The 13,992-nt window shown below is 38.2% G+C and overlaps 1 protein-coding gene across 2 annotated transcripts in view; it reads left to right on the top strand.

The window, feature by feature from the left end:
- The window catches only part of LOC142748064 (uncharacterized), a 56,210-nt gene that overhangs the window by 36,731 nt on the left and 5,487 nt on the right, over window positions 1-13,992 (top strand). For both annotated transcript variants that reach the window (XM_075855188.1, XM_075855187.1), the window contains exons 6-8: window positions 2,168-2,222; window positions 7,948-8,050; window positions 9,666-9,925. In XM_075855188.1, coding sequence (XP_075711303.1) covers window positions 2,168-2,222; window positions 7,948-8,050; window positions 9,666-9,925 — 418 coding nt within the window. The remainder of the gene's footprint in view (window positions 1-2,167; window positions 2,223-7,947; window positions 8,051-9,665; window positions 9,926-13,992) is intronic.

Raw genomic sequence — 13,992 nt, 5'->3', positions numbered from 1 at the left:
GTTCGTTCCTGTTCTCATAGCTCAGGCACTTTGCTCTCAATAGCTATCGAGGAATTGGCTGTGCGTCCGCTGTCACACACTGACGGGGGATGCACATCAATCCCTGCACTGAGTCCAGGGGGACACCTACTCGATGTACTCTCTAAGTCCTAATTTTGCCCTACTGCGCAGATGCAGGCACTTTGCCTTGTGTCGATCTTGGTGCCAAGCTTGGCATCACTTTCTACACTAAGTCCAGAGGGACTTCTACTGCGCCTGCGCCGATCTGTCACTTTCTCTCCCTACTCGGAATTGCTCTGAGTTCTTTCCTTGCGTTACTGCGCAGGCGCCCACATTCTGACAGTCTTTGCAGTTTCAGATGTGCGCCTGCGCCGCTTTGACATCTACTATCGGCTCTTTGATACATGGCCGATCATTGGCTGTGTTCTCCTCTCCAGCGCCTGTTATGTCCTGCTTCGCCCCATTGGTTGTCTGCTCTCACTCCCACCTCCCATCCACGTCACTTCACACTCCTTTAAGAGGAGTAGTTTATTGCCGCGCCGCCATTAGCCCCGTGTACCCCTGAGGACGCTACAAGTTAGCGAAACATGTCGGGGGGGCTCTAAGTGTTTTTAATTCCTGCCTAACCGAATTTATTGCCCTACTTGAAGTGTGGCTTGCTGCCTCCTGACTGACTGTCAGCCGGCATTTACTCTCGGTTGTTAATACCTTGCTGGCTCCTCCAGCTGGTTACCCTTATTATAACTTCGGTCTTTGGCAGTGATAATTTTAAACTGGTATATGTGGTCTGTTCCTTGCTATACGTAGCTTAATAAAATTTGAAAATAAAAATTTACTCTCTATTAACTTTTGGGTGGTCGGGAAAAAGGGTTCTGTCTGCCTGCAGGCATTGCTTCTATTGACTTTATGTAATGTACCTGCTGACTACCCAGGGTCAAAATTAGTTTTTTTGCCCTTGCTCTGAAAGACTCTAGTTAGCGCCCCAGCGATCAGATCAGCTTCAGAGGAAATGCCTAATGAGAAATGTTGTCCTGATTAGTGAACTCCTTTAGGCCTCAGTTGGACCGCTGTGGCTGTGATACGGATGCTAAAGTGTGGAAGTGGCCTTAAAGTGAGTGTCCACCCTTGAATATATTTGGTATTTGTATTTTTAAATCTACATGGGCTCAAAATTCTGCTTTAATTAATTTCTTAATATATCTATTTAGCGGTTTGTTTTTGCTTTATTTTTTTCTGATGCAGGGCCCCAAATCCCTTGCATAGCTATAAATATAAAAGTTAACATGCTGACTACCTGCAGCCACCCCTAGAGTTAGCTTAGTGCATACTGTTATACATTGATGCTTCCTCTGTTGGTGGTTGCAGGGAGCCAGCATGTTATCTGTTAAATGCAGGGGACTGCTCTGACTGCTATACAGATATTTTAGTAATTAGTAAAGGATTTTAAAACCTAAATCTGACTTGAAAATAAAAGATACGGATTTACTTTAGTGTCAAGAGTCCTCAAGAATGTTCTGACAGGTGCCTGAAAATTTTCAGGATGAAAAGCTGTCAGTTTAACCAAGATTAACAGTGTTATATTTCTAATTCCTACATATCAGGCACTACTAGGAAGAGCCACAGCAATATAAGACATGATATCATTACAACTGTATCTTTATTTCCGTCATGGGGACCAGTGACCATGCATACCCACCCGAAGTGACGCGCGTTTCACTTCAAAAAAGCCTCGTCTGGGGACACTGGTCCTAGGAACTTGCCTCCTTTTCCTTAGCTAGGAATGTCAGGCCATACTCTTTTTGTACCACATGTATATTACGGTTCCTTCGACTCCTTGCTTGGCTTTTGCATCCAGTCATTTTGTTCTTATTATTTTGTCTGGTGGTTTGTGGAAAATTATTTTCCCTGCTTTTGTGACCATATTTTTGTTCTGCATACTCACCATTGGCTTTTATGTGATTTGTATTGTGGTTTTTTTTTTTATTACTTGTGTCTGATTTAATTGTAGACCAATAAAATTGATGTATTCTCTGACGATAAAAAGCAATACATTATGTAAAATAGGTCTGCAGATACAGTGCTCATGATATTTAACACACATAATCACGTGTAATATTTGATATATCAAGATTACGTTTAAAATGCAATATTAAATATTGTCTTTCAGAGCAATCTACTAGAGACTATTTTATCAAAGGATGAGACAATCACAGAAGTACAAAGTAAGATTTATGTGAGATTTATCTTCCGTTATGAATTCAGGCACAGAAATGTTACAATGTGCAATTTTATATATATTCATTTTAGGCACTGAAGATATTATTTTATCCATTGTGATACCTTTATGTATACACATGACATTAATAATAATTTATTTCTATATGTTGATATTATAAATGCATTAATATAGTCCATACTGTACATTAAATAAATACCATATAATGTGGCCATATAAACACACCACGCCAAAGTACTTTCATACAGGTCATGGAACGACAAGGTAATTTATAACATTCTCAATAATTTATAGTAGGCAATACATTATTCGTTAAAAAACCTTAGCAGCTGCAGAAGCTTCTTGTCCATCAGTGATTGAATAATAAAATCAATTTCTTCTTTAAAATGAGGATCTGCAGCAGCTGAGGTGTGTTTCACAGTGCCAGCCACAGTAACCCACCATAGAGTGCAAACCACTTTGTCTTTTCCAATGCTAACCAAAATGTCTCCCAGTTCTCAGCAACAAAACACTTAAGCCAGACACAATCCCCACATTGCCCTTCAGGGTCTGTCACAGTTCACATCAATAACAAGATACAATGGTCCAGATTTTTTTACGACTGACACTTCATACACCAGTCTTAAACTAGTGCCCGCTGTAGTAAGATGCACTAAAGTTATTAAGAGGCGCACACCTCTTAATACATTTGTTGCATCTTGGGCTGTCCGTGTGCCACAAAATAAAATAACTGCTATAATTTACTCCAATATCTGGGCAATGGGTGGCCTCAACCCTCACACTAAGCCTCGCTCATTATTTAAAAAGAGGCAAGAGTGTCAGAAAATGTAAAAAAAAGTCACACATTTTTGGACAATATAAACTTGAGACTTTTTTTTCAACCAAAGTCTCAAATCACTTACTAAATCTCCTCCATTGTGCCTCCACATTCCCTCAGTGATGCAGTCCTCTAGACTCTCAGCCTGTCCATGGCTGCGCATATGCAACATCAGAACTTACTACATGACAAAAGCGTTTGTAACAAATCATTACTGCCAGGAGAAATATGAGCTTGGCGAAGCGCCACACGTCTCGGTTCAATCAGCAGATTCTAACATCAGACCTCGCTGATTAAAGGAGTTGTCCCACCATAACAACTTATTACCGATCCACAAGATAGGTCATAAGTGTTTGATTGCTGGGGTCCCACCATTGGGACACCCACCAATCACGAGAATGGGGATCCCTAGTCCTCTGTTTGAATGGAGCTGCTGATGCATTCATACTCTAAGGGACTGACTGAGATAGCCGAGCGCTGTACCCTGGTATCTCCATCAGTATCATTGAGAATGAATGAATAGCTGATAAGTAGTTATGGTGGGACAACCCTTTTGAATACTTTATAGACATGTCAGTGTGTTTAACCCAGTGATGTGTATTATAAGAAGGCAAACAAAACATAACTGCAAAATAATGTGTCTGGCATTCATTATACATCAGACGTCCCATCATCAGCTCGGAAAAAGCAACTTTAGCAACCTGGCACTTACAGTAATTGAACCTTTGTAATAACCTGATAACTCTACTGCTGATAAATGGGCACTGTCCTTCTGTCCTCACTGCTGCAACAAGGGCCTCCTGAAGACCAGCTCTAAGGAAAAAATTATGCTCTGCTCTTGAATATCTTCCATGCCTACACAGTGTGACCCTGGAATATTGCTTGTGACTTCAATGGCACTCTGTCATGAGCACTGTGGCAACAAGGTGATCTGGGCTCTTTTTTCAATCCCTGGGGCCTCTTCATAATGTAGATCATTAGGGTTGCCGCTTACCGATGTTTTCTTTTGACTTATGTCCACATGTCCGAAGATATTTCAAGGTGGAATTCTCCTTTAAGATTCATAACTTTTAAAATAGAGCTTGGGGTTCTTCTGTATCCCCATAATAATTACAGATGTATAAATATTTTACTATTTAGAGCACTATGAATATTGTAGCTTACTTCACATTCGCGTATTTGTGCCTGCAAGCTGTACAAACATCAGACTTTGATCACTAGTGGGTCAATATTTTCTTGACCTGCAATGGAAATAAGCAGTGACTAAAAGTAAACATTTCTTGAATAAGAAATAGGCAGTGGAAATTGGAAAAACTTTAGTTCTCCAAAATATGAGACATAGAAATGTATGTTCTTTCTTATAACCAGCTTATTGCTGTTTCTTAAAGGGGTTTTCCCATAAGGGACATTTATGACTTATCAACAGGATATGTCATAAATGTAAGATAGATGCGGGTCCCACCTCTGGGACCCGCACCTATCTCTAGAATGGGGCCCCCTAAACCCTGTTCTAGCTTTCTGTGCTCAAGCTGCCTCCCGGCCACTTACTGAATACATGGTCGGGAGTTACGGAAACAGCGTAACTTGCTGAGCTACGCTGTTCCCGTAAGTCCCATAGAACTGAATAGTAGGTACGGAAACAGCAACGTAGCTTAGCGAGTTACGCTGTTTCCATAAGCGTGAGCACAAAAAGCTAGAAAGGGATTTATGGGACCACGTTCTAAAGATAGGTGCGGGTCCCAGAGGTGGGACCCACATCTATCTGACATTTAAGACATATCCTGTGGATATGTAAAAAATCTCCCTTGTCGGAAAACCCCTTTAAGGCCGTGTCCACATATTTGTGCAAATTGTAAATAATACAATACATGATGATTAGATCAAAATATATAAAAAACGTAAGCTAATGGTCTTACACCAAAAATAGGTGCAGGCACATTGGCAAAATAACATAATTTGTGATGTGAGCAGCAGGATATTAATAGTGAGACACATAGTACTGTAACATTAAAAGTGAACCACATTATTCCACACCATAAATGTACATTGATATATATCTATTTAATCAAAATGCATTTCAAACAGTGCCTCAAAACCAAATGTTAAACTCATTAAAAGGTAGAGGTGTAACTTTCAGCTCCTGGGTCCCAATGCAAAATCTTTAAGAGGGTCCCCCAACTATATTCCTCATATGGGCCTGGGTGCAATGACACCCCTGCGCTCGCTACAGTTACGTTTCTGCTTAAAGGGGTTGTGTCATGACAGACATTTATGGCATATCCGGAGGAAATGGCACAAATGTCTGATAGCTGTGGGTCGCAGCTCGAGGACCTGCACCTATCTGCCCAATGGGGGTCTCCTGAGCCCGTCTCGCCTGGAAGTTACAGAAACAGCACAGCTCAGCAAGCTGGGGTGTTTTCAGAAACCCATCCTGCTGTGGACTGATGCTCCGCCTGGACCCTCGTTCGAGAGATAACTGTAGGATCCAAAGCTACAGTGGATATGCCATTAATGTCGATCATGAGACAACCCCTTTAAGTACACAGCCAGATTTCATTTTTTTATTTCCTTTCCTGCTTTCCAAGAGCCATAACTATTTTATTTTTCCGTTGACATAGCCATATAAGGGCTATTTTTTTGCGGGTTGAATTCCAGTTTTTAATGGCACCCTTTAATGTACCATATAATATATTTTAAAAAATTATGTTATGAGGCAGAATTGGAAAAAAATATGGAGTTCAGTACAATTACGGCAATACAAAATTGATATAGTTTTTTTTATGTATTACTACAAAACAAAAAGAATTTGTTTTAAAAAAAATGGTTATGTGTCGCCATTCTGAGACCCATAACTAATTTTTGGAGCTGTGTGAGGGTTTTTTTTTTACTGCAGGGTGAGCTGTAGTTTTTATTGGTACCATTTTAGAGGACATATTACTTTTTGATCACGATTTATTTAATTATTTTTGGGAAAAGAGTTGACCAAAAAACAGCAATTCTTGTTTGTCTGTTTTTTAAGGTGTATCATTTGTACAAATTTCTAATGCAAATCCGGATGGAAAATTTGCAGCATATCTTTCTAGCCCACTTCACAAGCACTACATAAAAAACAAAAAAATGTATTAATACCAAGGGCTCCAAAATCCAGCACTAGGATCCAGTCGACATTCTTCTCTTTCTATCAGCCTGGACCAAAAGTTCTTGTGATTTCAGCAAAAACATGCCACCGGTACTCAATGTGACAAAACTAGATGTTCTCAAGAGCATGAAGATCAAGAAGTGTTGTCACCTCCTGGCTATATCCTATTATAGTTGGGTGACTAAAACAATTCCTAATGTGCATATAACATGGATAAGGGTCTGGGATGAGAATCTTTCATCCAAAGCCTTAACCCATGGCTGAAGCAGGAGCACCCAGTTCTGGTGTAACATAGTCCACTTAAGGAGTTGTCTCATGAAGACAAACCCCTACATGTCTTATCAGGGCATATAAATAATAAAGCACTGGTCCAGATTTTATTTTTTTTATCATTCCACTATTTAAGAAGTAAGACTTTATTATGTAATGAAATTTGTCTGCCATGAAAGGTTTAATTTTAGTTCACCAGTAGTTTGGTTATTGCAAAATTGGCTAGGAGTGGGAAAGAAAAATACTCTTGTGAGAACTGGAATAAATACAAATTCTAATATAAAGAGCAAGATATATATGTACTCCAGTCACACCAATTACGTTTTGCTTATTGTAATTAGAACCACATTACAGTTACATCTGAAACATGACTGTACGTCCAATCCAAAACCCAAATTATTTAATCTGAGCAGACTGTTCATTTGTTACTATTTCTGTAATGATATTTGTTCTTGAGAGCAAATTATATCTATTTATGACCAAAAGTCTGTCCCCGCTGACCTGTCTGTATATTTACTCAGCTGCTGTATTTGTGCTTCTTAGACTGTAATTGAATCCAATCTATGCCGTAGTGGTTTAACCTTTTGCTGGTTTTTGGTATCTGTAACATTTCATTTGTTATAAAGGAGTGTAGGTGATCATCCATTTAATGCAGTCGTAACATGATATTAATGACGGCTAATATATAATAAACAAAGAACATTAGCGTTTAAGACAGACCCTAGCCTAGCCTGAGGTCCAAGCAGTGCAGACATTACTCAGTACTGTATGAAACAAGCAATTTCAATGCATGTCTAACATGGGCACATATAAAAACATTCTAACGGGTAACTAAATTAAATTTTCCTTTAGACATTTGACAAGTTGTGGGAAAGAAGGAATGAAGAAAAAGACATGGTGTCCATATTTTTTTTTTTATAGTCTAGCTACAAAGTAAAAAAGGACAGTTGGGCTGGGTTCATATCTGCTTGCATTTTTTCCCTTCCTTTGGTACGCCCTAGCAACAGAACGTAAAAAAAAACAAAAGTGCCACAGCTATTGAATGACAAACATTAAATTTCATGGGCATCATCAGGTCTACGTCGGACTGTTCGTCATTTTACCGGATCAAATAGAGCAGCACGCTGCACTATTTTTTCAAAAATTTTTGACCAAATCTGCAATGGAGCCTCCTAACGGTGCCTCCGACGCAGGTGTGAAGTTAGTCTAAAGTATACCATACAATATAAAGTAGGTGGCATTCAAATTTTAACTAACAAATCTAGCAGTCTAGCAAGTACATACCCTATAAATGATTTAGTTCAAATCTTTGGAAATATTCTTTAATACAGTTTCCTGAGGCATAACTCCACATGACTGCAGATCCAGTTTAGTGACTGTCCGTTACTTACTTTCCAATGACATACGGTTCATCATAGTAGATGTACTGGTACAGTCCTATGTTCCTTCTTCTCTTTTCTAATGCTTTTTTTTTTATTCCTCCAGCTCAATATGAAAGTATGAAGCAAACATTTGAACATCTCCGGTCTGTAATGGAGCAGTTTGAAAAAAATCAATCAAGACTTCTGGAAAAATTTTCTACTCAGTCGTAAGTTGGAAGATCATACATTAGAATTATAATGCTCTATCAATGACATCAGCAGTCCAACATAGTCACCAACCACATAGTATACACTGCAAACAAAGTATATACCATACTATTGGTTAATTTTTTTATTTGCATATTGTTATAAAATCTGCTTTTTTTGTGAGTTATACTTAATGAAATTATTACTGTATGCTCTAGAAAACAGTATTTCAAGAGACTTAAAAAAAAAAAAATGTACATTTAAAAAAACATGTAAATCAAAACGGAATACTTATTAGACATGTGTCTGAATATATTGAGATTAAAAGGGGCTGATTTATGAAGACATCCCCTGTCCATAGGTCCTGTTAGGTCTTATGGACAACACAGAGGGAGGGGGTACCCCGCTCGAGACCCCCCTCTATGAACCACGGTGGAGAACCACTAAGTAAGACCAGCTCCCGCTTTGACAGTGGTGGTCTATCCATCAGGGTTGCCAACCTCCACTTCAGTCATTTCTGGACAACTAAGTAAAAATCATGGACAGACCACGGACCACGGACACATTAGAAAATGATTGCCTGTGCACTGTGCTAGGAGTGACACACCAATCACAGCCCGGCTTGTAGCTTTCCCATGCTAACTTAGCGCGGGAAAGCTGTAAGCGGGGCTGTGAATGGTGAGTCCGACTCACTCACCATTCACTCCAAACCCCCCCCCCCCCACCACCACCGCTACTGCCAGGACTTGTTTTAGAAAAAGCGTGGCCCTGGGCAAAGTTATCCGTGCAATCTATGCATTACATGATCAACCATTCATTTTACATGGCCGGCATGTAATACTATATTTCCCCTGCAGCTGCTGAATGAAATTTCCCCTGGAAATTTGATGGCAGGAGTATTCAGGAGCTGGATCACTGGGGTGCTGTCTTTAGTCCATCTGTTGTACACCTATTGAGTTAACAATGGTGTGGTTAAGAATTAGATTCTTTGTTCTTACATTCATCTGTAATAAGTGATAAACATGAATCAAACATGGAGATTAGAACCTCTCTTCTCCTAGTAATATAGTGTGCACTACAATGTGTGTGCCACCAGAAACACTCCTTTGAGGTAGATGGTTCCACTATAGTGTCATATCACAGGACCTGTGTATTTCTATTATGACACCTATTGTCATCAGAATTTTAAGATGATGAGTGATTCACATATCCCACACATGGCCATTACGTTGTTTCTGGAAAAAAAAAAAACCTGGCAAAAATAGTGCTGAATGACGAGAACAGATCCTCCAACGGCACTGTGAACATGTCCTAAGATGCTTTTCTCACAAATCTTTGCATGTCAGTGCACTGTAGAAACTCAGTACGATATACTGCACAAACTGGTCGAAATTCGGAACATTCATTTTTCATATAATATATATATATATATATATATATATATATATATATATATATATATTTATATACACATACACACACATATATATGTGTGTGTGTGTGTGTGTGTGTGTGTGTATATATATATATATATATATATATATATATATATATATATATATATAATTAAAACTATATTCAAATGACATTCTTCTTTTTTAATTATTTTACTGAAAATGTTTTATTTCCCTGTAGGACTCAATGTATGACTGTCATTAATATGATGAGTGAGCTATGTAATAAAAGCAACGTGATTAAAAAAATAGCAAAAGTAACAAAGCAAAATGAAACTGCAGCTATTGGTACTACAACACAATCAAATAATTCAGTGAATGCAACAGTGCGCTATTTATTGGTGTCACAACCTCCACAAAATATGAATAAAACTAATGGAAAGAACAATAAAGAATTCTCAAGTAAAAGTTCACTTACAAATGTCACCATACTGGACTCAGGTAAGACTTTTTGTGAATTTGATCTATATATTGAACTATATATATAGTTTTACCACAACAGGGTAAATGTGTTAATTTCTTCAGAAGAGCGATCATGAGGTTTCTGATATTTCACAACTACTAAACCTGCTTTGGTCAAATAGGAAAAGGTATTTGGTAACATTCACAATAACATTGATATTAGGTTGCTCTTTTCTATAGTTAATAAGCCTGAATGGTCAAGCATTGTTATATAGCATTACAAAAGATTGTGTAGGGTATATAAAAAGTTAAATTAGGACATCACGTCCTTTCACAAGTGGGTATAATTGCAACTACTTAAAGGGGTTGTCCCAAGTTGACTCAATTTTTTTTTTTTAAACATTCTAAGCAGGAAATGAATTTTAAAACATTTGCTGTTAAAAAAAATTTAAAATTCATTTCCTAAGTGCCTTTTTTTTACACTTGATAACTCAGCAAGTGCTGGTTATCTTTTCTAAAAAGGGGCGTGAGCGGCTCGATGTCAATCAAGCCGCTCCGCTCTGCAGTGTGCGCGCTCCCGATGTTGCTAGATACTGTAGTTCTAGCAGCATCGGGAGAATGTTCGTCTCAAGCGGGCATGGTAAGCCCGATTGAGACGAACTTACCGTGAATGTCAACTACCCTACACTACACTACACTACATTTACCCCGTTTCGGCAAACAACTTCTCCCCCACCCTGTCACTACATGTAATGTTTGTAGCCGCCGTACCGGTGCTGCATCAGCACCCGGCGAACAACTAAAAATATATAAAAAAAATAAACTCACCTAAGACGTTCTAACGGCGCTCTGAACGGTCCCGTCACTTGCCATCTTCCTGCTACTTGGCGCCGCTCGCATTCATAGTAACAATGCGTTGTGGCGCAGATGACGTAATCATATCAGGCCCACGTGATTACGTCATCTGCACCCACCGCTCTGTTATTGTGAATGGGAGAAGAAAAGTGACGGGACCTTTCAGCTCTTCGTGGGAACGTCTTAGGTGAGTTTATTTTTGTATGTATGTTGTCATGTATGTGTATATGTGCATGTATGTTTTCTTGTATGTATGTTGTCCTGTTTGTATGTGTATATGTGCATGTATGTATGTTTTCATGTATGTATGTTGTCATGTTTGTATGTGTATATGTGCATGTATGTTTTCATGTATGTATGTTGTCATGTTTGTATGTGTGTATGTTTTCATGTATGTATGTTTTCATGTAGGTATGTTTGCATGTATGTTTGTATGTATGTTTTCATGTATGTATGTTGTCATGTTTGTATGTGTATATGTGCATGTATGTTTGCATGTATGTAAGTTTTCATGTATGTATGTTTGCATGTATGTATATATGTACATGTTTGTATGTATGGTTGAATGCAAGTATGTATATATGTATGTTTGCATGTATGTATGTTTGCATGTATGTTTGTATGTATGTATGTTTGCATGTATGTATGTTTTCTTGTATGTATGTTGTCATGTTTGTATGTGTATATGTGCATGTATGTTTGCATGTATGTATGTTTTCATGTATGTATGTTTGCTTGTATGTTTGTTTGCTTGTATGTATGTTTGCTTGTATGCATGTATGTTTGCTTGCATGTATGTATGTTTGCTTGCATGTATGTATGTTTGCTTGCATGTATGTTTGTATGTATGTTTTCTTGTATGTATGTTGTCATGTTTGTATGTGTATATGTGCATGTATGTGTATGTATGTATGTTTGCTTGTATGTATGTATGTATGTATGCTTGTATGTATGTATGTTTGCTTGTATGTATGTTCTCATATTTGTATGTGTATATGTGCATGTATGTTTGCATGTATGTATGTTTTCATGTATGTATGTTTTCTTGTATGTATGTTGTCATGTTTGTATGTGTATATGTGCATGTATGTGTATATGTGCATGTATGTTTGCATGTATGTATGTTTGCTTGTATGCATGTATGTTTGCTTGTATGTATGTATGTTTGCTTGCATGTATGTATGTTTGTATGTATGTTTTCTTGTATGTATGTTGTCATGTTTGTATGTGTATATGTGCATGTATGTGTATGTATGTATGTATGTTTGCTTGTATGTATGTATGTATGCTTGTATGTATGTATGTATGTATGTTTGCTTGTATGTATGTTGTCATATTTGTATGTGTATATGTGCATGTATGTTTGCATGTATGTATGTTTTCATGTATGTATGTTTTCTTGTTTGTATGTGTATATGTGCATGTATGTTTGCATGTATGTATGTTTTCATGTATGTATGTTTGTATGTATGTTTTCTTGTATGTATGTTGTCATGTTTGTATGTGTATATGTGCATGTATGTTTGCATGTATGTATGTTTTCATGTATGTATGTATGTTTGTATGTATGTTTTCTTGTATGTATGTTGTCATGTTTGTATGTGTATATGTGCATGTATGTTTGCATGTATGTATGCTTGCATGTATGTTTGCTTGTATGTATGTTTGCTTGTATGTATGTTTGCTTGTATGTATGTTTGCTTGTATGTATGTATGTTTGCATGTATGTATGTTTGCTTGCATGTATGTATGTTTGCTTGCTTGTATGTTTGCTTGCTTGTATGTATGTTTGCTTGTATGTATGTTTGCTTGTATGTATGTTTGCTTGTATGTATGTTTGCTTGTATGTATGTATGTTTGTTTGTATAAATGTCTGTATGGCCATGTATGATACTGTCTGCCCTGTATCTAAGCCAACTTTGCCGCAGGCTTCTATACATGGTATAACAGTCAGTATCACACATGAAAGTGAAACTAAGCCTACGACATGTTTTATTTCATTTTTTTTTTTTATATTTTTGATTTTTTACAGGTTTGGTGTTTGGACTACGTCGGTTTCGAGGACTACTTAGATGACGCTTTTTTATTTCATCAATAAAATGGTTAATGAGGGTTGTGTTGGGGGTGCTTTATTTCAATAAAATATTTTATCTATATCTTTGTGTTTTATTTTCAAGTTTTATTACTATCACTTTAGTAATGGCCGCTGTCTGAGTGACAAGGTCCATTACTAAGGGGAGGCTTAGTGTTAGCCGGTGCAGAGGCTAACACTAAACACCATTATTACCCCGGTACCCACCACCACCAGGGGTGCCGGGAAGAGCTGGGTACGATCCAGTACCCGACCATCTATTGTGATGGTCGGGCTCCGGGGCGGCCGCAGGCTGGTATTATGAGGCTGGGAAGGGCCAAAAACAGTGGACCTTCCCACCCTTGTAATGCTAGGCTGCTGCTGCTGTGTTGTATCTGGCTGGTTATAAAAATGGGGGGGACCCCACGTCATTTTTTTTTTATTATTTATTATTTTTTTTTATTAAAAAGACATGGGGTTCCACCCAATTTATCATAACCAGCCACAAACAACACAGTGTTATTAGCCTGGGAATGGACAAAACCAGTGGCCCCTCCCACCCGTGTAATGCCAGGCTGCTGCGGCCTTGTATATGGCTGGTTATTAAAAATGTGGACCCAACGTCTATTGTTAAATTTTAAAAAAAAACGACGTGGGGGTCCCCCACATTTTTATAACCAGCCCGATACAACACAGCAGCAGCAGCCTAGCATTACAAGGGTGGGAAGGTCCACTGTTTTTGGCCCTTCCCAGCCTCATAATACCAGCCTACGGCCGCCCCAGTACCCGACCATCACAACAGATGGTCGGGTACTGGATCGTACCAAGCTCTTCCCGGCACCCCTGGTGGTGGTGGGTACCGGGGTAATAATGGGTGGTTAGTGCTAGCCTCTGCACCAGCTAACACTAAGTACCGCCTTAATAATGGACGCTGTCAATCAGCCAACTACCATTATCTAGGCACTAATAAAGTTTGAAAAAAAAAGACAAAGACAATTTTTTTTTTATTGAAATAAGAAATCCCCAACAAAACCCTCGTTAACCATTTTATTAAAATTTTCAAAAAACGTAGATCTACGCAGTAGTCCAAAGAATTGAAGACGTAGTCCAATTGGTACATCAAAATCTGCAACAACATAAAAAAAAAGTTATCAATGTGAACAATACCGATACTTATACT

This window comes from Rhinoderma darwinii, chromosome 3 (assembly GCF_050947455.1).
Source record: "Rhinoderma darwinii isolate aRhiDar2 chromosome 3, aRhiDar2.hap1, whole genome shotgun sequence".
Taxonomy (NCBI): domain Eukaryota; kingdom Metazoa; phylum Chordata; class Amphibia; order Anura; family Rhinodermatidae; genus Rhinoderma; species Rhinoderma darwinii.
Note: the sequence above shows the minus strand (reverse complement) of the source record. Positions and strands in the feature narration are given on the sequence as shown.